Source organism: Malus domestica, chromosome 16 (genome assembly GCF_042453785.1).
Source record: "Malus domestica chromosome 16, GDT2T_hap1".
In the NCBI taxonomy this organism is placed as follows: Eukaryota; Viridiplantae; Streptophyta; class Magnoliopsida; order Rosales; family Rosaceae; genus Malus; species Malus domestica.
In genome coordinates, this window is record NC_091676.1 from 6,859,683 (window position 1) to 6,885,745 (window position 26,063).

General features: G+C 38.6%; 4 protein-coding genes and 1 long non-coding RNA gene across 5 annotated transcripts; 3 read left to right on the forward strand and 2 right to left on the reverse strand.

The window, feature by feature from the left end:
- Positions 1–1,390: 1,390 nt before the first annotated feature.
- On the reverse strand, positions 1,391–2,326 carry LOC139192647 (uncharacterized). Its single transcript, XR_011576880.1, has 3 exons — positions 2,084–2,326; positions 1,903–2,000; positions 1,391–1,727 (listed from the first exon to the last, which is right to left on the reverse strand). It is a non-coding gene; the product is annotated as an uncharacterized lncRNA (long non-coding RNA).
- An 11,737-nt stretch (positions 2,327–14,063) lies between these two features.
- On the forward strand, positions 14,064–15,628 carry LOC103403319 (GDSL esterase/lipase At3g26430-like). The gene is made up of 4 exons (XM_070815716.1): positions 14,064–14,436; positions 14,632–14,801; positions 14,889–15,159; positions 15,258–15,628. The coding sequence occupies exons 1-4, from the start codon at positions 14,250–14,252 to the stop codon at positions 15,530–15,532; spliced, it is 903 nt and encodes a 300-aa protein (XP_070671817.1). The 5' UTR covers positions 14,064–14,249; the 3' UTR covers positions 15,533–15,628.
- Positions 15,629–15,719: 91 nt separating this feature from the next.
- Positions 15,720–16,663, forward strand: LOC139192972 (GDSL esterase/lipase At3g26430-like). Its single transcript, XM_070815916.1, has 3 exons — positions 15,720–15,975; positions 16,243–16,452; positions 16,581–16,663. The coding sequence occupies exons 1-3, from the start codon at positions 15,720–15,722 to the stop codon at positions 16,661–16,663; spliced, it is 549 nt and encodes a 182-aa protein (XP_070672017.1).
- On the forward strand, positions 16,243–19,679 carry LOC103403056 (GDSL esterase/lipase At3g26430-like). Its single transcript, XM_029096104.2, has 5 exons — positions 16,243–17,193; positions 18,135–18,344; positions 18,460–18,629; positions 18,813–19,083; positions 19,249–19,679. The coding sequence occupies exons 1-5, from the start codon at positions 16,770–16,772 to the stop codon at positions 19,506–19,508; spliced, it is 1,335 nt and encodes a 444-aa protein (XP_028951937.2). The 5' UTR covers positions 16,243–16,769; the 3' UTR covers positions 19,509–19,679.
- A 770-nt stretch (positions 19,680–20,449) lies between these two features.
- Positions 20,450–21,554, reverse strand: LOC103403320 (uncharacterized). Its single transcript, XM_008342134.1, has 2 exons — positions 20,712–21,554; positions 20,450–20,539 (listed from the first exon to the last, which is right to left on the reverse strand). The coding sequence occupies exons 1-2, from the start codon at positions 21,552–21,554 to the stop codon at positions 20,450–20,452; spliced, it is 933 nt and encodes a 310-aa protein (XP_008340356.1).
- Between the last annotated feature and the right edge of the window lie 4,509 nt (positions 21,555–26,063).

A 26,063-nucleotide genomic window follows, 5' to 3' on the forward strand; every position in this document is an offset into this window, starting at 1 on the left:
CTAAAGGCTGTTGGCCAGAATTTGTACCCCAAGTTCTTTGGTCATATCGCACTTCATATCGGACTTCAACAGGAGAAACTCCATTCTCACTTGCCTTTGGCACAGAGGCGGTTGTCCCTGTTGAGCTCGAGCAAGCAACATTCCGAGTCCAGAACTACATTCAAAGTGAAAATGACAAACAACTCACCCTCAACTTGGATTTAGTCGAGGAACACAGAAACCAAGCTCACTTGAGGAATGTCGCCTACAAGCAGCGCATCTCCAACTATTATGACTCTAGGGTCAAGCCTCGTTCTTTCAAAATAGGAGACTGGGTCTTAAAGAAAAGATTACTCTGCGACAGAGTCCCGAGTGAAGGCACACTTAGTCCAAACTGGGATGGACCGTATGAAGTCATTGACATCAGTCGCCCTGGCTCTTACACACTTAGAAGCTCTGATGGCAAGACCCTTGGCCATCCATGGAACGCTGATCACTTGAAGTACTACTACAAATAGACTCACGATGTACAAGTGTTGAGCTATAGCCGTTCGGCATCCTATGTAATGAAGGCCATTTGGCAATGAATTCAATAAAGAGGTAATTTAGCCAACTCAGCCCTCACTCTTTTACATTCATAGCAAGCGATGCCAGAACCCTTCTCAATCAGAAAGCAATCCGTCTTCCACAGTCACTACAAAACAAGCAAATGAAGACCGTGTCAAGCGCCAAAAAAAAAAAAAAAAAAAAAAAAAAAAAAGCTTCATCCAAAAAGCTTCACCCGAAAAGCTTCACCTCCAAAGCTTCACCCGAAAAGCTTCACCTCCAAAGCTTCACCCACAAAGCTTCACCTAAAAAGCTTCACCCAAAAAGCTTCACCCGAAAAGCTTCACCTCCAAAGCTTCACCCACAAAGCTTCACCTAAAAAGCTTCACCCACAAAGCTTCACCTAAAAAGCTTCACCCAACAAGCTTCACCCGAAAAGCTTCACCTCCAAAGCTTCACCCACAAAGCTTCACCTAAAAAGCTTCACCCACAAAGCTTCACCCAAAAAAAAAAGCTTCACCTACAAAGCTTCACCTAAAAAATCTTCACCTAGAAAGCTCCCTCTACATACTTTCACCATCAAAGCTTCACCATCAAAGCTTCACCTAGAAAGCTTCATCTACAAAGCTTCACCATCAAAGCTTCACCTAGAAAGCTTCAACACCAAAGCTTCACCTACAAAGCTTCAACACAAAACCTTGCTCCAAATAAACAAATTTTGTTCACAAAACCCAAGATGCCCTTGAACTTGTACAAAAACACTTGGGTAAACACATTTTTTGTTTTACACCCACAAGGGCCCAAAATTTTCCTTCTTATTTATTCACTTATATATGTTCCCAAACATATTATAATAGATCCAACAACAAGCCAAAGTCCCAAGTTTCATAATGGACAAAAGTACAAGCAATTCATCAATAATGAAGGTGCTACAAAAATTGGAATCTGCCCCAAAATAGAAATCCAACCCAAGAGACTTTTTCTCTCTCTCCCTCTTCCGCCTCCTTTCATCTATCAAATTTCTGCAACCTCTGCTCTTCTCCAATGGAGCTGAATTTTGGACACCCTATAGTTCTTGAGCATATGAACAACTTTCAAGAAGGAACCATTTCTGTTTGAGCGACGGAAATTAAAGTGTTGAAGCTCCAAACATGATAGTCGGCTTCTTGCAGATTTCGAAGCTGTTGTGATGTTTCGAAGATCTGGAAATATTTAACCGTTAGTTCATCCTGAATTTTTGATATGTTATGAAAGAGTCGATGAGGAACAACTTCAATGAAGAAAGCATACCGATCTGAACAAGAGAAAATGGAGTTTCGAAGCTCATAACAAATCTGACGGGTTGACAGAAAAATAATAAACAGTCACTCATCATACCTGGATTTCTGGAGTTATACTGCTCCGAGGGACCTCAAATTTGGATATGTTGTAGTTAACAAGTTAGGGAATAACTTCGATGAAGAAAGTATACCGATCTGAACAAGAGAAAATGGAGTTTCGAAGCTCACAACAAATCTGACGGGTTGACAGAAAAATAATAACCAGTCATTCATCATACCTGGATTTCTGGAGTTATACTGCTCCGAGGGATCTCAAATTTGGATATGTTGTAGTTCACAAGCTGAGGAACAACTTCAATGAAGAAAGCATGCTGATCTGAGCAAGAGAAAATAGAGTTTCAAAGCTCACAACAAATCTGACGGATTAACAGAACATTGATGAACAGTTACTCATCATACTTGAATTTCTGAAGTTGTACTACTCCGATGGATCTCAAATTTGGATATGTTGTAGTTCACAAGATAAGGAAAAACTTTCATGAAGACGACTTTGCAATCTGAGCTATAGAGAAAGGTGTTATCTTGCATCCACTCAGGCTGATTAGTGGAAACGAAAAGCAATTCCACCAAAGAAAAGATGAAAAAGAGAGAAAAGCTACTAATTGCACTTGATCTTGTCTAGTCAATAGCATGCAGCATCAAACACACAAAAGTTGGAAATATTTTTAGATAAAGCATATACGAATGTGTGACATCGAAACAAGAATTCGTTACTTTGACAAATTAGTAACACGCGAGACACCTCATTCGGCAACTCTCTTCGCCTGAAGACTTGGGGGACTCCCACCATATGCTACTGCACCTTGATACTCGGCAGTCTCACAACCACTCAGTGACTTGGATTTTTCAAGTCTCCAACCGAGAAGTTTTCCTCACTCGGGAAATTAAGGGAACACTACCTCAAACTACATGCTTCACTCACAAAGCTTCAACAATACAGGTTTCAACAAAAGCAAAAATTCAAAGAACTTTATGAAGAAGGCTTTGGTGTATTTAACACAATATGTTGAAATGAAGCAAAGCTTATTTATTAATATTTTCGATAAGCCACAAATATGTACATATACATAAGTCAAAATAAACAAACAAAAGGGAGCCTTCACAAAGGTTGCTTAGGGGAAGTCTCAGCAGTCGGTAGAGCCCCAGAAAGAGAAAGCACCGGAGGGTGGTTATCCGGAGCCTCAGTACTTGACAAAACCCCAGAAGGAGGAGGCATTGGAGGTTCATCATTTGAAGCTTCATTACCAGGTACAGCCCCAGAGGACGAAGGCAATAAATGCCTTTGGAACAAACCCACAAACAGCTGATGATCAAGTAAAACCTTACCATCAGATTCCTTCATCTGGTCAAGCTTCCTCTTCATGTTTGTAGCATAGTCATGGGCGAGCCGGTGCAACTACTTATTCTCATGCTTGAGCCCTCTAATCTCCTGTTTGAGACTCATCACTTCAGCAGCCAATGATTCAACTTGGCGGGTTCTAGCAAATAGGCGTTGGGCCATATTAGACACAGAACCTGCACACTGAACACTAAGAGCCAGAGAGTCCTTAACAGCCAACTCATCAGACCGTTTGGAAAGTAGTCTGTTATCTTTGGGAGTGAGAAGGTTCCTGGCCACCACTGCAGCGGTCATATCATTCTTCATCACAGAATCCCCAACGGTAAGAGGACCAGTAGGGGATATGAAGGATGGGCGCCATATGTTGTCTGGAGAAGGCGTGGTTGTCTCTTCTCCAAGGTTCAAGTCAAAACGACGGTCGGAGGGTCCAGACATTTTCAAATGTGTTGAAGAAGGAAGAGGTCAGACAAATCAAGATCTTAGAAGTGCAAGAAATGAGCTTCTACTGGTAGAGATTCAAGTGTGCTGTGGAACTTAATGCCAGCCTCTATAAAAATCTGCACTCGACGGAGCTTCAGAAATCGAAGAGACGTTTGCTTTCTCAAAAGCTGGGCTGCTCAGAGACCACGAGGGCCGATCTCAGAAATCGAAGAGGCGTTTGCTTTCTCAAAAGCTGGGCTGCTCAGAGACCACGAGGGCCGATCTCAGAAATCGAAGAGGCGTTTGCTTTCTCAAAAGCTGGGCTGCTCAGAGACCACGAGGGCCGATCTCAGAAATCGAAGAAGCACCTGCTTTTTCAGCCTCGTCAGCACCTGTCACATGCACACTCAGCTTTGCGGAAATTACGGGCAATCTGTCGAAGATTTCTGGTGAAGTAGAAAGCACGTGAATCTTATTGTTCAATCACCGCTCTCCATATGCACCATCAACTCCTCGGGTACCACATATAACTTTGTCAAAGATCTCTGACAAAGTTTAGGCACGAGAATTTCGAAGTTCCAGCTACCCTACTATTACCCATAAGGGTAAAGGAACAGCACCACTGCTTGACAACTGGAAAGTCCCTATGTGTGTCGACCTCTGGGTTTTGCGGCAAGACAGATTGGCAAGAACGTCCAACCTTTACTCACATTCGAGAAAAGACTCCCAACATAATTACTTTCTCAAAAACCGGAGTAGCACCGCTTTCCGAATCTTGAGAGTCAGATCCTCGACGGGATTGCTTGTTCGAAAACCGAAGAGGCACAACTCTCAGAACTTCGAGAGCCAGATTTCCTTAGATAAAGCTTGTCTGTAATCTTCACACGTAACATCAGCTTTCCAGATACCACATACCACTTTTTCAAAGTGCTCTGACAAAATTAAAACACGTGAAGCTGGCAGCTCCCACTACATTGCTGTGACCAAGAAGGGTAAAGGAATAGCATTACTACTTGTTATTGGGAAATCCCTATATACATTGACCTCCCTCCTCAACGGACAGGCAAACCTGCAAAAATGCTCAACCCTTTCTCGCATTCGAAAAGGCACCCTCAACATAACCTCTCGAAATACTCAGCTTTATTTCCCCCCGATAATACCTCAGCAAATAAGCCACACCAAGAACAAGAGTATCTCATATCATCAGGGTCGAAAGCAAGAGTATCCCATATCATGCTTTCTCCCTATCTTTGTCTTTGTCCTTGTCCACACCTGCAGGACAAGGAGAAAGAGAGCAGTCAGTCGGAACCTGAAATCAAACCTCCAATTTGGAACTGACTGCCTGGAGCCTTTGCCTGGTTGCTTACTTAGCATTGCTCTCGAGTACTCATCCTCAACTGCTGTCAAGGTCACGAATTCCACCGGAAAATACCTCATGACAGTTGATCAGATATTGGCTCTTTACACTGAAGCTGCCAAGCGTGGATGAGTCACTATGAAGGAATGTTCTGAAGGACCATTTAAATGCAAAGGTTGCACACCACTTCTGCCATGCAAAAGATTGAAGCAGAAGGTTCAACGGTGGGCTGAAACAGATCACTACAGCACGACACATTTCCATACCACATTCATTATTCCGTCAACAGCAAAAGTATCCCATATCATCAAGGTTGAACGTACTCTAGATTTGATGGACTTGTTTTGACCCTCAAATTTTTGAGTCGGCCTTATACTCTGAAGGGCACCAGAAAACCCTCCAGCACAGTTCAAGAATAAGCCTGTGGAAAGTTACTTCTTCAAAAGCAAAAGTATCTCATATCATCTCTTATCCATTTGCTTCTCCTTATCCTGACAGTTGAATGAGAGACAAGGAGAAGAAGAACAATCAACCGGAAGCCGAAGTCAAATCTCTGATCCTGGGTTGCTTACTTGGAAGTTTGACTGCTTACCTTGTCTGTCACCTCTTTCGGCAGATCTCCTAGCTCGGCGACTTGGGGGACTCCTACTATAGGGTTTGTATCACACTTGACTAAGCCCGAAACTACAACTAAGCTTCAAGTGAAATTGATACATTACCTTGTGCGTCAACATCAGCTAAATACACCATTCCCGGATGGAGGAAAGGTACTTCCAGAGAAGGGCAGATGAAGATCAGACCACACTTCGGTACTTAGAAGTTTCGTGATTACTCAAGGGATTGGATCTTGCAAGTCCCCAACCGAGGAGTTTCCCTCACTCGGGAACTTAGGGGAGCACTGTTTGTACCATACTTGACCAATCCCGAAACTACCGAGCACCGGCCAACGCTATACTGTCAAGGACCCAGAAGAGTTCCCCTCCGACCGGGAGGCCAATCACTACTCGACACGTGTCAAGATTAGAAGCCAATCAGAGCGCAGCACGTGTCGACATCAAGAACCAATCACAACATGACACATGTCAATGTGACAAAGCTACAAGTTTTTCTATAAATAGGGGTCATTCCCCCACAATATTGCCTAATGCCATTTGTGTTAAATCATTCACAAGAACTCACTAAATTGAGAGCTTGATCCTTTGTACTTGTGTAAGCCCTTCACTACTAATAAGAACTCCTCTACTCCGTGGACGTAGCCAATCTGGGTGAACCACGTACATCCTGTGTTTGCTTATCTGTCTCTATTCATTTACGTACTTATCCTCACTAGTGACCGAAGCAACCAAGCGAAGGTCACAAAACCTGACACTTTCTGTTGTACCAAAGTCTTCGCTGATTTTGTGCATCAACACAATTCTTAATTGTTGGTACCAAAAATAAAGCAGCTGATTTAGTAGCACGGGCTGCAATAAAGGCTCGGTGTCATTATGTTAATAAAAAATGGCTCAGTGGTATGCTAACGAATTGGTATACTACAAAAACGAGACTTCATAAGTTCAAGGACTTGAGAATAGAACAAAAGACGGGGGAGACTCAACCGTCTTCCGAAAAGGGATGCGGCTGTGTTGAAGAGACAATCATTTCACTTGCAAACATATATCGGCGGAATTAAATATATGATGGGGTTACCCGATATTGTAATAATCGTTGATCAACAAGAAGAATATACGGCTCTTCGAGAATGTATCACTTTGGGAATTCCAACGATTTGTTTAATTGATACAAATTGTGACCCGGATCTCATAGATATTTCGATTCCAACGAATGATGACGCTAAAGCTTCAATCCGATTAATTCTTAACAAATTAGTATTTGCAATTTGTGAGGGTCGTTCTAGCTATATACGAAATTCTTGATTAAAAATAAGATAAGTAAATTTTTGGGGGAACTCCATAGAATAGATTTATTGCATCGGTTATTATTCTTGAATAGTACAAAAGAGATAAAAATAACTGTGGGGATATTATGTGATTAGTTGATATTCAAAACATACAATTCAAATAGGCAAGTCAAAAAACGATGGTTGAATCAAAATAATTCCTTTAAAAGTTTTATTTATTTCAAAGGGTAATATGAATGTTCTATTATGTTCGATCAAAACACTAAAAGGGTTGTACGATATATCCGGTGTGGAGGTAGGCCAACATTTCTATTGGCAAATAGGAAGTTTCCAAGTCCATGCCTAAGTACTTATTACTTATTGGGTCGTAATTGCTATTTTATTAGGGTCAGCCATTATAGCCGTTTGTAATCCACAAACCATTCCTACTGACGGTCATAATTTCTTTGAATATGTCCTTGAATTCATTCGGGACGTGAGCAAAACTCATATTGGAGAAAAATATGGTCCATGGGTTCCCTTTATTGGAACTATGTTTCTATTTATTTTTGTTTCGAATTGGTCAAGGGCTCTTTTACCTTGGAAAATCATACAGTTACCTCATAGGGAGTTAGCTGCACTCACAAATGATATAAATACTATGGTTGCTTTAGCTTTGCTCACTTCAGTAGCATATTTCTATGCTAGCCTTACAAAAAAAGGATTATGTTATTTCGGTAAATACATTCAACCAACTCCAATCCTTTTACCCATTAACATCTTAGAAGATTTCACAAAACCCTTATCACTTAGTTTTTGACTTTTCGAAAATATTTTAGCTGATGAATTAGTAGTGGTTGTTCTTGTTTCTTTAGTACCTTCATTAGTTCCTATACCTATCATGTTCCTTGGATTATTTACAAGCGGTATTCAAGCTCTTATTTTTGCAACCTTAGTTGTGGCTTATATAGGCGAATCCATGCAGGGTCATCATTGACTAGTTACATAGTCTTAGCCTGATGCAATGTATGCGCGACTCAAGGTAATCCACTTATGGAAAATATTTAAGGTATAAATAAAGGTATATACAATCTATAGTAAAAAAGATTACGATACGATATTAGGGAATTGAGAAAAAAAAAGGGAAAAAGAGCTAAAAGATCATTTTCCTAAAATTGTTTTTTGGCCCATTTATACTCTCTCCAATGAATATTCTCTTTATAGTGTTTTGTTTATTCAGTTCCAATATCCAATATAAAGTATTAGGAGATATATTAAATATTAGGAGTCATACTCCTCCCAATAAGAATTTTTACTGTATCTGTTTACGACATGCGATTTTTATGGTATAGAAAATAATTCTCATTTCAGTCGATTTTATTCCTTTTTTTTTTTGGTCAATCGGTAAATTGAATAAATACTAAATTACATGAATTTAGATCAATCAAATACTGATATTTCTATGTAATGATTTGGGCTAACAAATTCTTCCATTTAAATTGATTGTACCTATCCTTGTGGGATAATAAAAATGGAAGATTAAGGATTTACAAAAAACGAGATTTATAAAAAAAAAGAAAGATTGGTTAGCGGAGAAAATAAGAGGGGGGGGGGTTGAACTAGGTGTATGTAATCTAATCGCTATAAGACAACTCTTGTCCATGTTTCGAAGAATGGATTCTTGAATCCCATTGAATCTAAGATACAATATTTGGTTTACAGTATGGGGGAAAGGCATGTATATGTGATATTAGATATTAACTAGGTATATATGAACGAAAGATATATCTAATTTGTCCTAATTTAGATAGGGATTCCAATGGAAGTCCTTCCGTTTCGTCTGTAATTGTGAATTGAATATTGAATGAATTTAAATCATGAAAAAGAACAAAGAATGGTTCGAAAAAAAGAATGAAATGTAAGGAAAGAACAAAAGTCATACAGATTCACAAAAACTTTGTGGGTAGGAACTCAAAAAGAGATATCGAAGTCGTTTTGCGGATTCAATAATAGTATTAATTATTATTTCAATATTGGAATATTTCAATTTGGGGTTCTAGTTAGTTTAACTGGATGAATCTTAGCGATTAAATAATTAAGTCATATAGGTCCAAAAAATTGACGTATTATTGGCTTTAATCCAATTTTTTGAAATTTCTGATTTAGGTCCACTTAACTATTTTTTAAACCTGTTTTATCCTTTGTTTTCAAATTTTGAATATATAAACATTTGCAATCTTCTAAGCATTTAAAAAACGTTTAAATTCTTTACCTTTTAATAAAATAAAATATTTTTATCATAGATTAAGTTGCAAAAATATACAACCTAATTAAAGGGTACTAATACGTAAATATACATATACCTATAAGTAAGATATCAAACGAAGAAAATATATCTAATCAATAGGTAGATAAACGAACTGAAAGGTACAATGACACACCCCGATCCTAGAATCAAGGCGTGTTGGCCGTCACGTGAGCGTGACGTAACCAAAAGTGCGATGCGGAAGCAAAGAATATGGGAATATGAAGGAATTAAAACCAACTACTAGCAATAATATCCAACTAGCATGTTAGAGTGAGTTTAAGTGTGCAGTACACAATTTCAGAGCATAAATACTAGGTGCAGTCAAGTAGGACTATAATTAAATTACAACACCCGCAGGTGAGTCCTACATGCAGGAAGTCTGTCAGAACGCCGAAGAAAACCTCGTGAGCCACCAACTGCTAATTAGAACCTGGAGGGGCGCAAAACAAAATTGAGTGGGTCAGTAAAACCAAAGTTTTCCAAAACATTTCATTTAAAACATTTCTAACCCCTCACTGTAAAACCTGTATACTTTCCCAGAAAATAACATAATAGCATAATATTTGATCAAATCTCTCAAAACATTAATCTGTACCAAAATCCAGCAAGTATGTCATGCAATAATGTTAATGACAGATTATGGATGCATCAATATAACATGTGATATAATGAAACAACCGGAGGCCCCTCCGTTGGTCCTGTATGGTTCATTCTATAGCTCAATATCCAACACAGCCGGAGTCACCACGGTGACCTATACGGCACTACTCTGCACATAAATCGGAACTACGTAAAGTAGTCTGTACGATAAGAAATGTGTAAGAATACGCTCTAGTGCTTCTCTCATCAATCGTCTGCGCGCATAATCTAAGGTCACCAACTAGTCGGAACCACCTCTAGTGATCTATACGACTAGCATGTCGGAACCCTCACATGGTCTGTACGACATGCACCTACTTGGATCCAAGGTGAGTGTGCGGTGCGGTGAATAATATAAGTACTAACACCAGGGGTGCGGGTTATGAGCTCTCAACGCAATTCACATTATAATAAATCGTATGAATAACATAAAACTCACATGATACTCACCTATGCGCCCACAACACCAATTCACATATATATATGCATCAAACATCAATTCATATAATTCACAATATGCATGCATGGCAATTTAAAACATACTTTCATATAAATTCAATTTCTGGGAAAATCAATAGTATATAGGTATATACGGAAAACAAAATTGCCCACTCACTGGTAAGTCGATGGGTCGTAACCCCCGTGACGTCCCTGGATACGCTCGTCCTCGGGATAGGTGTCACCTATATGCGAAACAACTATAAAAACGTTAATTAAAGCACATAACCAACAATTCGTGATAACTTCTCATACGGTGCTCAAATTGGGTATATGAATATACCACATCGACCTACTCGACGTCACGGACGTCAAGAATTTTTTAGAAAAAATTTCTGAGGCTGCACACTCCCCCACGCGCCGGGACAGGCACGGGTCCACGCGCCCCCCACGAGCATCTCCTACCTCGGCTCGCCGAACTGGTTTTTCCGGTGGCCGGAAAACTGGAGATTTTTCGATCTCCTTGTTCTTTGTCATTTCTCAACCATTTTCTTCGTATTTTATATCAAAATGAAACCCTAAGCATGTAGTTTCACGTTACACTACTTTAAGGCTCTAAAAACTACAAAATCTCACCGGAGAAATTCCAAGAAAACCGGCCAATTTCGAACCTAATGATCCCGACGTCCAAAACCTTCAAAAAAAGCACTCCGAGCTTCCTTGGGACCTCACTAAGCTCACTATAAGCTTAGAATTCCCTGAAAATCAACATATCACGATTGCATGAACAGTGACATAAAACTGGGGTTCGGGTTTCACGTGATTTCGAAGGTTTCACGTCTTAAAACTAGTACCAAACGACTCAGGAGGTCGAAAGGATGAAGAACCATACCTTTTTGGCGTCGATTCGTGAAAGTTCGAGGGTATTGGCCTCGTCCGTACGGTTTCAAGAGGGAGAGAAAGAGAGAGCCGTGAGGGAGGAGAGAGAAAGGGCACGGGGTGAGTGAGAGAGGGAAGGAATGGTGTGTGTGTGTGTGGTCCATCCCAAACCATCACCATCCATTTTTTTTTTCTAACTCCCTAACCACATAAATTACAAACCAATTTTTAATCCAACTTAATAATTTTCCAAAAGCTTGAAATATATGAATTTAGTCCAAATAATATGTCACACACACACATACCTTAATACCCGTCGAGGGTAATTTCGTCATTTCACGTCCCCGATATAAAGAATCCCGGGACGGGCTGTGGCATACAAATACACAATTTACCTACCTATAAGCAAGATAAATTACTATGTAATATAGGAAAACATACAGAAGCAATTTGTGATAGAGATAGATAATAAAAATAGAAAAATATAAAATGCCTATAATAGAGGTAGGTTATATAACAAAATCTTGTGATACATGTAGATAAATATCGGCCATGAAATCAATTAATTTGAGTAAAAATACAACTCAAATGAAGATCCAACTTTGACCACCAAATTAACTAATTTGAACACAACAAGCAATTTGATGAAAGAAGCCAACCAACCTCCATTCTTTGATCAAATAGAATCAAATTTCATATATAGTGGAAGCCTAAAAAGAGAAGAGGAAAACTGAAACATTCGCAAGGCAAATGATAAATCCTAACTAAGAAAAATGTTTTAGATAACAAAATAAAAATAAAGAATAGATAAATGAAGAAGAAATGAAGAGGCGTATCCTCACTTGGAGATATATAGGAAGTAATTTTATTCCAACAATTAACCTATCATTAAGAGAATTTTATTCTTTAAACCTCAAATAGGTAAAACTTATCACAATTACTAATCCTAAAATCAAGGGATAATATTGATTACTTATAAGTAATTTTAGCGGTAAATTGGTATGAAAATGAAAAAAAAACTAACATGGAATATGATTGGACTCATCTTAAAATGACTCACAAAATTGGATTCATATCAAGTTTCTTCGATATTTAAAGATCCCTCGTGAAAAATGCCAGAGCGCTTCCAGCAAAAATTGACAAAAGTGAGTTATAGGGAAACTAAACAAATACAAATCGACAAATTCGGCTCCAAAAGCCAAAAGCCGATTTCAGCGAGATAAGTGATTGTCTTCTCTTTCTCTTCTTCTTTGTTTCCTCAGACAGACAGTATGAAATCACAGTTCTCAAAACTACTAGTTGCAACTGCTATGTTAATGTTTCTATCAGTGAGCTTGGCAGCCTCATCGTCTCCATGCAAATTTCCAGCCATATTCAACTTCGGCGACTCAAACTCTGACACAGGCGGCTTGTCTGCGCTCTTCGGCCAGGCGCGTTTGCCTCACGGAGAGTCCTACTTCCATAGCCCCGCCGGCCGTTACTGCGATGGCCGTCTTGTCATTGATTTTATAGGTACTTTACTACATTTTTCATCTTCTTCCAGTGTTCTAAAACGTCCCGCTTAAACATGTCTAGACACTTGCCTCAACCTCCTAAATTACGAGTTACACTTTGATAGAAACTAAATAACTTTTTTTGTGTGTTATTCTTTTTAATAAAATGTAAAAGACTTATTGGATAACAATATGAACACTCATAATTATATGCTTATCCTAGTGTTTTTAATATATTCTTATTCTAGTGTTTTTAATATATTCTAGTATTTAATAATTTAAACGTCATTCTGTCTTACAATTAATGTATCCGATACAATTATATATTTTTAAGTATAACTATACATTTATTTATATATTATATAATAAATTTGGTTGAATTAAAAAACCGCTTAAACCTTTGCCTAAATGCCTAGGTGCTAAATTTATACCCACAACCAAACTAGCGTCTTTATAACTTTGTTCTTACTCTCAATTTTTTTTAGGGAACTTTAACGAAAAGCACCCGGTACTGTTCACTTTAACGAAAAACCACATTTTTACACTAAAAAGTCAATCCTGGTACTATTCACTTTACCCTTTATTTTGTTCTTATTATTAAAACTCAAAGTTTTCAAGGCCTTTTCATTAGTTTCCTTTTTTTTTACCATGATGATCGATTCAACTATTCAATTTTTTTTTTGGTAAACACTATTCATTTCTTTTTTTGGTCGTGCAATTATTCATAGAAAAACTAATGAAAATAGTTTGAAAACTTTGAATTTTAACGATAAAGACAAAATAAAGGGTAAAATGAATAGTATCATGATTGACTTTTTAATGTAAACATATAATTTTTCATTAAAATAAATAGTACCGAAAACTTTTCATTAAAGTTCTTATTATTCATTTCATGTACTTGTTTGTCGATCGTTTGAATAGAAGTATTCCACCGACGCTCAGGTTGATTGTAGAGTGAAATAAAATATTATGTCCCAACTCAGGAACTTAATAGCGGTACGTTTATGTGACTTGCAGCAAAAGTAGCGCTTACTTTAGTGTTACCTTTTTAATGTTAAAATATGTTTAAAGTTCGAACAAAGTTGTTAGGGTTTTGTAATTTCAATCCAATTATTCTTTGATAACGTGATGTGCGGGGGGGTTTTTGAGTGTAACACTGTAACCGTCATTTTTTCTTTGGGAGAGGGTGGGTAATTCGAACATAAATTATTGATGAAAAACTATTTTTGCCTAACCTTCTAAAAAAAAGTGTGACGTGTAAATATGGGTAAGATAATTGAGTCAGTGTGGGAAGCTACCAAAAACGCCAACCTGCCTCTGTTTTAACTTACATGAAATCACATGGTTTTATACAGGAAAAGAATCTAACCAAATCAGATTATCTGACAATTAGTAATTGGACTGAATCTGTAATATTAGTACTACGGGCCTAGTTTAGCGGTACTTGGTCGACTCACATGAACGACGTTGACGTTTATAGTTGTTTTGAGTTTGATGTTTGATTAAAATTTTGATCATATTGTATGGTTGAGCTTAAATTCATCGGTTTAAAGTAGAATATAATTGTATAATAAAAATATAATATTTTGATTGAATGCTCTGTTTGCAGCTAACAGCCTCGAATTACCGTATATGAGCGCATATTTTGATTCTGTGGGAAGCAACTTCACTCACGGAGCCAACTTTGCCACGGCGGGCTCAACCATCAGGCCGCAAAACACAACCATTCGCCAGAGCGGGTTTAGTCCCGTATCCTTGGACGTTCAGTACAATGAGTTTTACGATTTTCAACCAAGATCCCAAACTGCTCGTAGTCGAGGTCACAATTTGACATGTGTACATATACTTTTCTTTCTGTATTTTAACGAGTTGCATTTGTGCGTTTAGCATATGTGGCAAACTATGATTTGCACGTAAGGAAACCGAGCAGTGTCCTTACGCACATCTACACAGTTTATTCGGTGAGAAAACTTGTATCAATGTAGGCTAAACCAGAAGATCAGTTGCAATGCAGGTGGAGTTTTTGAACAGCTAATGCCTAAAGCAGAAGATTTCTCTCGTGCTTTATACACATTTGATATTGGCCAGAATGATTTAACATCCGGTTTGTTCTTGAACATGTCCATTACCCAAGTCAAGGCATATGTTCCTGATGTGCTAAACCAGTTTAACAGCATTGTTCAGGTAATTAGCAATTCAAACTGTGCCTAAGTTTGGATTTAATTAGTCATTAATTTGGTTGTGATGTGCTTTGTATGTGTACTCACGCAGTCTGTATACAATCAAGGAGGTAGATACTTTTGGATACACAATACAGGCCCCATTGGTTGTCTTCCCTACGTATTGGACCGCTTACCAATCCCAGCCGCGCAGCTTGACAAGGCCGGATGCGCCACGCCTTACAATAAACTTGCTCGGTTTTTCAACCGGGGATTGAAACAAGCTGTGGTTCAGTTAAGAAAAGAACTACCATTGGCTGCAATCACTTATGTTGATGTTTATTCAGCCAAGTACTCCCTCATTAGCCAACCACAAAAGCATGGTGAGCCCTTCGTAGATTGAATCCACTTTTGTCAAGTTTATGATGTGGTGTTTTGTATTCTTCGACGGTTTGCTGACATGTAATACAAAATGTCGCAGGATTCAAGCAACCGATAAGAGCATGTTGTGGTCATGGTGGGAAGTACAACTTCAACAAGCACATTGGATGTGGAGGAAAGATTAGGGTTCATGGAAAAGATGTGTTAGTGGGAAAGGCATGCCAAGACCCATCACTTTGGGTGAATTGGGATGGTGTGCATTTCACTGAGGCTGCTAACAAGAGAGTCTTCGATCAGATTGTAGATGGTTCACTCTCAGACCCACCAACTCCATTGAAATTTGCTTGCCATGGAAAGCAGCAGCAACCTCATTAGAATTTAGATCTGATGCTATCTTTTTTTCTAAAATTCAAATAAAATAATGTCATCAGAATCTTTTGTTAATTTAATCTTCATTTTTGGTTGGATTAAGGACCAAGTGGTGACCTAATGTCTCTCCAAAGTCTTTAAATTCATTTTTTCATCCGCTTTCTCCTTCAGTCTCTGTGTATATGCATTCCCTATGGAACCACATTCCTCAAGAATACTAGTTGTGACAATTTTGGTGTCGCTCACGTCGAGCTTGGCACCGGTATCATTGGTTTTGGCCTCGACTTCATGCAAGTTTCCGGCTATTTTCAACTTCGGTGACTCAAACTCCGACACCAGTGGCTTCTCTGCAGTTTTCGGCCAGGCGGGTCCGCCTCATGGTCAGTCTTATTTTCACCACCGGCCGGTCGTTATTGCGATGGCCTCCTTGTCATTGATTGATTTCATAGGTACACTCCATTTGCCATCTTCTCATCCATTCAGCTTGTGAAGTATGGTAGACTACTGGACTGGTAGTTATTACCTAAAACTCTAACCTCAACGGACATACAGCTCATTGACTTTTTTACTGTTTTTTTAATTTTATTTTTAGTTTCCGCCATGGCATGTGATCGAAAACGATCTACATTATAACACGTGGATTAGTAACGCCTCTAAATAATTGCTCAAGAAAAATTATCTGATATTTAACGCTCAATTGAATGTTTTGTTTTCAGCTAAAAGCCTCGGATTTCCATTTCTTAGTGCATATCTTGATTCAATGGGCAGCAACTTCACTCATGGAACCAACTTTGCAACGTCATCCCCAACCGTAAGACCCCCGAACACAACTCTTCGTCAAATTGGAATTAGTCCAATCTCCTTGAACGTCCAATACGACCAGTTCTACGATTTTCCTTCGAGATCCCAAATCGTTCGTAGTCGAGGTTCGTAGTACTACTTGGATTAATATCTAGTTTTCTCTAGTGCAGCTAATTGTAGTCTTTTAAATAGCAAATGTGTCGACTGTCAAGCCAATATTGTTCATACTTCGATCTTATAAACTTCAATGTAGGTGGGGTATTTGAACAGCTAATGCCTAAAGTAAAATATCTTATCTCTCGCGCTTTGTACACGTTTGACATTGATCATAACTGAAAACATCAATTTTCTTAGTCATAATTTAAGGATCACCAGTACAAAAGATCAATGAAATTAAAATCGTTTAATCATCAATATCTATCAAACAAATGAACTCATATACATGCAAGTACTATCTTTCTTTTTAAATTATTTTTTCCAAGACCATGCTATCAAAGTGGTCAATGCGGTTAGCAAGGAAAAGATAAAGAAAGACCCTCTTTCGTCGTCTCTCTATAAAAACAAGGCCGTCTACTTGTCTACACTTCTCCCCTTGAGTCTCTCTCTATGCACTCAACACATGGAATTTGTTTTCTTAAAACATCATGTTCTCTTCGGCCTTGTAATTTGGGCAACACTGCTTCCGAGTCCCGGCATTTGCACAGGGCCATGCTCTTTTCCGGCCATATTCAATTTCGGAGATTCGAACTCGGACACCGGGGGTTTATCTGCAGCATTCGGACAAGCCCCTTACCCCAACGGAGAGACCTACTTTCACGTCCCGTCCGGCCGTTTCTCCGACGGCCGTCTTGTAATCGATTTCATAGGTACTGCTTCTGCAACTTCTTTCTGTTTGCCAGCTATGATGTTATGATTAGATTCTCAATCGGAAACTTTAATCTCTCCGTTTTCCTTTGCTATAATGTTTGTTTCACTTGAGGACTATAATAATTAATGTGAAAATGTCACATGCATCGATCTCAATTGTCTCAATTAGATCTTTGGATAGTGAATGTCACCAACCATTCAAATTTAAATTTTATGACCTAAAATGTTTTAATTACTGTAGAATGGTTTTAACCTTAATTTTTTTTCAATAAGTTTTTTTTTTTTTTGGTAACTTTGAGTTAGCTATCTTAATTTAGTTTTACGAATGTTTTAACCTAGAAAAAAAATTATATTCCAACAAAATTTTTAAAACCGAACAAATCATACCAACCAGCCAAACTTCAATATACATTAAAATTTTGTGTTTTTTTTAAAATTCATTTTCTTATTTTGACCGTTTTGGATTTAAATTTTGGCTATTAGATGTGTTTATCCTCGGATTTGAAAAAAAAAATCTGGATCATTAGATCAATTTCAAAAATTACCCTAAAAATAGAATTTTGATCTGGACGTTGGACATGAGGAGCCGAACTTTTGGCCATCACATCAATGTGCTATGCCTTTTTTTAAAAAAGAGGTGGCTCCCCCATTGGGTCAAAACCCAAATTCTTTGGGTTTAGGTCTTGTTGTTGCGTGACAATTTTTGGGTTTGGGTCTCCTTGTTGCTTGACAATTTACGAGGATAACTTATACAATAGGGGGAGACCGTGCGAGATCAAACAAGATAAAATACAAAAAGATCTTATATGTAGAATGTGTCTTACTAATAACACAATCAAGACACCGCTGTACTTGTGACCCGACACATGAATTCAGTTTTATTTACATGTCCAAATTATACTAATTAAGATGTTATTTTCTTGCTGTTGTTGTTTGAAAGCGGAAAGCTTGGGGTTGCCTCATCTGAGTGCATTTCTTGACTCGATGGGATCAAACTTCAGCCATGGAGCCAATTTTGCCACAGCTGGATCAACCGTTATACCTCCAAACACAACCATTTCCCAAGGTGGGGCGAGTCCCATCTCATTAGACGTGCAGCTTCTTCAATTCTCCGACTTCCGCACACGATCCCAAATTTATCGCACAAAAAGTTGGTTACTCCTCTACCAGCCTTGAATTCCTTTTACTTCTCGAGCCTTCGTCTGACCGTTAAATTCAGCAATACATATTTAACGTACTATATAGAATATCTACCTTTGACATAGGCGAATTATTCGAGAAATCGCTGCCGAAGGAAGAGTACTTTTCTCAAGCCCTATATACCTTTGACATCGGCCAAAATGATATCACTGCTGGCTACAAACTCAATTGGACCGCAGAACAAGTCAAGGCATATCTTCCATATGTACTCACCCAGCTCTCAAATGCCATCAAGGTTGATCTTCCTTTTGTTTTCATTTCATGTTTTCTTTATATTCTCACCGTCAGTAGCTCACGCGCACAAGATGAGTTGATAGTAAATGCATATGAGACCTGCAATCTATCAATGATTAGAAATGGTTCACCGTGAACGGCTGATGTTAACTCTACTTACAATTTGACATTATTCTTTTTACAGAGTGTATATGATCAAGGAGGAAGATCGTTTTGGATACATAACACAGGCCCATTGGGCTGCCTCCCTTATGTTTTGGTCCGGTTCGTCACTGATCCGGCCCAAATAAATAAATATGGGTGTGCAGATCAGATCGATGAGGTGGCCAAATTTTTCAATCAAAGATTAAAGGAAGCTGTGGTTCAACTCAAGAAAGATCTTCCGTTGGCTGCAATCACCTATGTGGATGTCTACTCAGTAAAGTACACCCTCATCACCCAAGCCAAAAAATATGGTAACGCCTCACTTCGTTTATGTGATTGGAATCAGAAGTTCCGTGATGCATCAATGTATTACTCACATTGCCATTTGATTTCATATAAAATTTGGCCGTCCAGCTGAGTAATGTATTTTATACACTGATGCTTAGTAAAAAAAATTCACAATTTTGAATATGTAGGTTTTGAGAATCCCCTCATCGCGTGTTGCGGTCACGGTGGTAAATATAACTTCGACCGGTACGCAAAGTGCGGGGCCAAGAAAATGATCAACGGCACGGAGACGTTGATAGCCAAATCATGCGATGATCCAACGGTTCGGATCAACTGGGACGGGACCCACTTCACGGAGGCAGCCAACAAGTGGATATTCCAACAAATTGTGAACGGCTCCTTTTCGGACCCACCAAACCCTTTGAAAACGGCCTGTCGTTGCGGTTAGAAGGGACCGCTGAATCACTAAACTCGCACTTGTGTTCTGTGGGTGTTTTTTTCCTTTTGCTTTTACCCAAACAGACTTTTCACTTGGAATGTATTATTGGGCTTGTTTTTTTGCCAAAGAGGAATATCAAACAAAAGTGGATGGGCCACCAAAGAGGCCCATCATCATCCACGCCCTCGAGGATTTATGTTCCTGTCGTTTTAGAGGTTTGCATGCTGTTGTGGGCCAACCCTAGATTTTTATATGTTTCTTGTTTTCACTTTGGTACTTGCACTTTTCAGCAGATTGAACGGTCAGATCCTTGGATACGAATATTACTTTATATCCGAAGGTTGTGGATAAATGTACCGTTTAGATTGCGACTCTTATAAAGATAGAAAATAGATCATTTTATTTTTATTTTACTTTTAATAAATTGTAAGTAACTTGTTAAATATTTAGATGTACACTAATTATATATTTGTTCTCAATGTTTTTAATATGTTATAGTACTTTATAATTTATTTGTCATTCTATTTTACAATTTTTATAACCCAATACAATTAATATAAATACGTATTTTTTTAACAAACGATATTATTTACTCTAAAGAAAGAGGTACTTTATAGTAAATTTAACTAAAATTAAAAAAATTGCATCTATTCCACTTAGACGCCTCGGCACTAAGTATCTGCCTAACGTTCGACTAGCGCTTGACCATGAAATTTAAGTGATACAAACACAGTTATCTCATAATCAAATTCGACTGTCGTACAAACGAATTTGACTCTCACACAAACCATCAGAAAAAATTATACTAAAAAACCAATAATAAAACTAAGTACAAAAAGAAAAACAAATATATGATCCAAATATACGTCATAAATAGGTAATTGGATAAATAGGACTTGGAGGATTATGGGACAGTGATCCAATGTGTCCTTGTCCAACCATGTTCCATGTTACTCAATTCCAGCTGTAGCAAAAACTCCCAAACCACTTGGCCCCACCTCTTCATAATTCACATCATATCTCGAAATCTCACTCTTAATCTGCATCAACGTGGACCCTTAATCACCCACATTTATCCTTAATCACTTTGATTAACTTAATCCAATCATGCCGCTAATCACCTCATTCCACCCTCCACGCATAGACAAATAAAGAAAACACAGAGGATGCCCCACCCGCGTTATCATGCTCGACTACCACACCAGAACCTACCTTTTCGGTCAAAGATTGGTCAACGGCCGAAAGCGACGGGGGCTCAGCCGTATGCTCCGCCGACACCGGCTTAAATATAAACATTCCGTGCCTCGGACCGGAGCAAAACAGCCAATCATGAACATCCCAGAAAACTTCAACTCTGTTTCTGTTCACATCAACACAATCATTGCCTCTGAACTTCCAGTGAAGCCGCTTCACACGAACGGCTTGGATCCCATCAATCTTTATCTCCAACTCCGGATCAGACCCATCTGAGCCGTTGCTGCACTCGATCAAAATCTCATGGAAATTCTCCTTCTCGTGAAACTTGATTCGTGTTGAAAACTTCCTCTTCCCGAACAAATGCTCCCTCCTCGAAACCAGAATCGGCTCTATGAGCGACGGCCGGCAGCCAGTTTTTCTGAATGCGTCTTTTTTCTGATCGCCAACGAGCAAAACCACCTCCTCTTCGCAGACAATGGCGACGTAGTAGTCCGATTGTGGCTCCGTTTCGCCGTTGAATTTGGCGGCCTTGAGGTCCCAGACGACGTCCACGGTGATGCCGTCCACCGTGAATTGCTTGGAGCCTTGCTTGCGCCAGAAGTACCACGGCTTGAGCTCAACTTTGCACCGGTACTCTTCGTCTCTGTTCTGGCCTTGCACCGAAACAGAGAGGCCGTGGAGTAACAGATTCTTGCACCAGGTGACGGTGATCAGCCGGCACCGGCCGGCTATCTTTGTGCTGTACACTGACATGAACACGCTCTGCCCCGACCTGATCACGCCGGTTGGGGTTGGATCGTCGGCCGGCCTTGGAGTGCCGGCTGTGAAGCAGGCCGGAATTCCAATTGAATCGTGCATGGTAACTCAACGAAATGTAAGAAAACCAATTGATTTAACGAACGAAAGAGGAATGCGTTCGATTAGCTAAGATCCTCCCGGAAAGAATTTCGCAGGTTTTCTTACAGCATGGCATCCAACCCAAACTGGCAGACTTAGAGGAAGAGAGAAGCGAGCCCGAGAGTAAACAGTTTATATTATGATAGTACAAGCGATACTCTGCACTAGGCCTGGCATTTTGGACCCAACCCGTTAACCCGACCCGACCCAACCCGTTAATATTTGTATTTGGGTAGATGCTTAACGGGTCGGGTCGCTAACGGGTGAACCCGTTAAATAACGGGTCACTTTGGATCAACCTGTTAGACCCGTTAGGACCCGTTAACACCCGTTAGCACCCGTTAGTTGAGGATATTTTAGTAATTTTAGTAAAGTCTTAATAACAAAAAATAAACTTTATGAAAAAAAAAAATAATAATAATTGTTAACGGGTGAAACGGGTGACCCGTTAGCTTAACGGGTCGGGTTGAACCCGACCCAAACCCAATAAACCCGACCCATTTACAGGTCTACTCTGCACTAAACTTAAAACGTAAAATGCTTACGTTTCATGTAAACTATGCGAGCTTTTTTCCTATCTTTTACTGGCTTTCTGTTTATAACAAAACCTACTTTATTTCGTCTTGGAAGTGGTTTGGGTATGGAGGATAAGTTCGATCTCAATAAAATATATCTTTTTCATGCATGGAAAAAAGCAAACGAGCACCTTTTCCATCACGTACGAAGTTCAGTGACACCGTACCAGAAAAATAAACAACTCCAACAGGTTAATGTTAGGGAGGGCATATGGGTGGGGTAAGGGAGACTAATTTAGATTAAATATTAAATATTTTGGATTAACGATGTCGGTAATTATGTTTCCACATGGTTTACGTGTTTTAATTAAAATTTCTACTGTTTTACTACATCTTTTTTTACTCCAGGATTGAACGGTAGGGAGTGAGTTGTGTGTGGGGAAGTGAGTAGATAGCAGGAATCCTGGGTGGCAGCTGCAGAAAGATGAGAGGAATCTGCTTTGCTCCAACTCAGAGTCTCCACCACTCTCGAAGAAGCTGAAATGGTTATTAAACGAGCTCTAAGGGATTATGGCGGGCGGGGAGATTTACAGTCTGTATATAGAAAATTTGGTGAAATGGAAAGAATAACATTTCTGTGATACAATTAAGACAAAGCAACAGATTAAATGAATCGATTGTTACCTTTCTCAAGAGTCAGTTTGATTGATTACTGAAGCTTCATTTATCACGACTTATGTTCAGTAGGGCAATTACAGTTGCTCACGCGCGCACACAACATATACATCAAAGGTGAGCAAGAAGCACTGAGGAAATAATGGTGGTCCACGAGCGCTATCATTGAGCTTTTGGAAAGAGAGAAAGCGACTTCCTGTTACTTGCAGACTTGCAGTTAAAGAATCTAACATATAGCTATGGTACCTGCACAGCTTTCTCTATAGCTAGCTTTCTGGAATAATATGCTTATGTAGATTTCTTATGAAATTGATGAAGTATACGGGTGCAAGGCGATCATATGAAGGATAACCTTCAGCAACTCAAGGATGCTTTCAGGAAGACCATGCAATGTTTCTGATATACTGGTAGATTTGGTTGAAGCTGTAAGACATCTTGCTGAAAAACCAGCAGCGCGTGATCGAACTGAATGAACTTGGAAAATCTTTGCAAGTTGCTGTAGGAGAACCTGTTGGAAAACTTAGGGTCTAATTGCTATTTTAAATCACATAGAAAAATCAAGAAATAATTCATGCAATTATATATCAACTGAGCATTTTAATCGAGAGTGCTCAATTAAAATGACATAAGCCATCACTTTTAATTTAGTATTTCTTTTGAAAATGGTCAAACGTGCTATGGAAAGCAGCATGCATATATGGATCAGTCGTCTGGATGAAATAACAGACATGATTTCATGTTATATGACAGATAATGTCATTTCGAAATCGAATTTGCCCATTATTATTATGCAGTCCTTTAGGTGGAGTTACGCATATATTATAATGAAAGTTTTGGTCATATGGTTCAGGTTTGGATGCAAGTTTTAAGGATTGAATAGTTTAAGATTTCATGTTTTAATGATTGATTAGATTTAATGTGTTTGGGCCCTGTTTTGTTCTGTGCCTTTTGGGCTTTTACAAAATTAAATTCTGACCAAAACCAGGAGAATTAAAAAAATAATAAAAAGGTAAAAAGGGATAGAGTAGTCTACGGAGGGTCAATTCAATTAGAATTTTGAAGAATTTTAATAGATTTATAAATCCATCGATTTTGATAGGGTTTAATTGATTTTTAAAAAGGCTAAATCGTGAAAATGGTCTCTGAGATTTGTATAACACATCACTTTGGTCCCTGAGATTTCAAATCAATAGAAGTGGTCCCTGAGATTGTCCACCATCCATTATTTTTGTCTTTCCGTTAAAAACTCCGTTAAGTGTCCCGGAGCTTTTAGCTGAAAGTTTGGGCAATTTTCAAAGCTTCGTAACTCAATCGTTTTTAACCAAATTTGACCCATAATATATCAAAATGAAGATAGGAAAGTGTAAAATAAGATTATACCTATTTGGAAGCCCAATGGTTGCCAGAGATAGCCGGAAAATAGACTTAAAGTTGACTGGTTCAAGGGAAAACTGGAAAACTCGCTGGAAACTGGGTAAACTTTAAACCTTCATAACTTTTTCAATACTCAATGAAATCAAGTGATTCAAAAACGAAAATTATACTTCTCGATGAGACAAAGAGAATGGTATCTTTTTTAGTGGCTAAATCATCATAGTTTGGCCGAAAAGCGGCTCAAAAGTGGCTGTCTTGGTCTTAAGTTAGCCACTTTCGAGGCGTTTTTCGACCAAACCACGATGAGTTAGCCATAAAAAAAAAGGTATCATTCTCTTCATCTCATTGAGAAGTATGATTTTTCATTTTTGAATCACTTGATTTCGTTGAGTATTGAAGAAGTTATGAATATTTAAAATTTACCCAGTTTTCGACGAGTTTTCAAATTTTTCCTCGGACCAGTCAACTTGGAGGCTATTTTATGACCATCTCCTGCAACCATTGGACTTCCAAATAGGTATAATCTTATTCTACATTTTCCTATCTTCATTTTGATATATTATGGGTCGAATTTGGTTAAGAAACAATTGAGTTACGAAGCTTTGAAAATTGCCCAAACTTCCGGCCAAGAGCTCCGGGACACTTAACGGAAGGACGAAAATGATGGATGGTGGACAATCTCATGGACCGCTTCTATTGATTTGAAATCTCAGGGACCAAAATGAGGAGTCATGCAAATCTCAGGGACCATTTTTGCGATTTAGCCTTTTAAAAATTCTATGTAAAACTTTGAGTGAATTCCCTCAAATTCTCAAGGGAGATGTGAGATTTAATAATGCTTAAAATAAATTATGAAATCTCTTCAATAATTCACATATTTTTAAAATCCTTTAAAATTAATTTCTAATTGAATACACATACTTAAAAGGTTATTAACTCATTTAAAATCCTGATTGAATACACATAAATTTTTAGATAATCACTTAAAATTCTAATTTGGTACCCCCCCCCCCGGAATTTGTAAAAGGTAGTGCTATTCACACATCATTTTTTACTTTTCAGTCACCCTTATTAGTTTTGGTTCATTAATCATTTGTAATGCATTGGATCCGACCGCCAAAGTTAAAAATGATGTGTAAATAGTATTATCCTTTGTAAAAATTAAAAATAAAAAATTTCAACATCCTAATTGAATACACAGGACTTGTTTATGACAAAAGATGTAAACATTTACCAAACAATAGTTGAAAAAAAAACACTAGACCAGACCCCCACACTAATGCACACCTGCCCAACATCTTAACACGTCAAAGCCATTCCCAGAGCTTGGGTTTGGCAGATTTGATTTGTTGCTTTTTTTATTGCTTTTTCTTTTACACAAAGAGAAGTAATAATAGTTGGAATATGCCACTTACTTTAAGTATGAGAGAGACAAAACACAAGGGAGGCAGATTGTTTGTCCTTCTATTTGGGTGCTTTTTTTTTTTTTTCATCTTCTTCTATTTGTGCAGTCACGATTAAGTCACGTCAACATTTTATATTTTTATTACCTTTTGTCTTATTATATCTGTTGATGCACAAAACCGGATGGTCTTGGTACAACGTAAATCCGACCGTGAATCTGCATGAAATGTAAATGACACAAGAGTTATCGTGGTTCACCCCAAGGTTTGGGCTACGTCCACACTGATTTTATTATATTTCTCTGTTGAAGAGGGAGAGAGAGCTTAGGGGATGTGAGGAGCTTTGAGAGGGGGTGAGAGGCTTCAGAAATGGCCTCTGAGAGTGAGAGTGAGGCCTCTCCTAGAATGAGGGTAGGAGTCCCCTTTTATAGAATAAGGGGCTCCTCCTCTTTTACAAAGTATGGGCTTTAGTGTGAGGCCCAAATACAAGGCCCAAGGCCCAA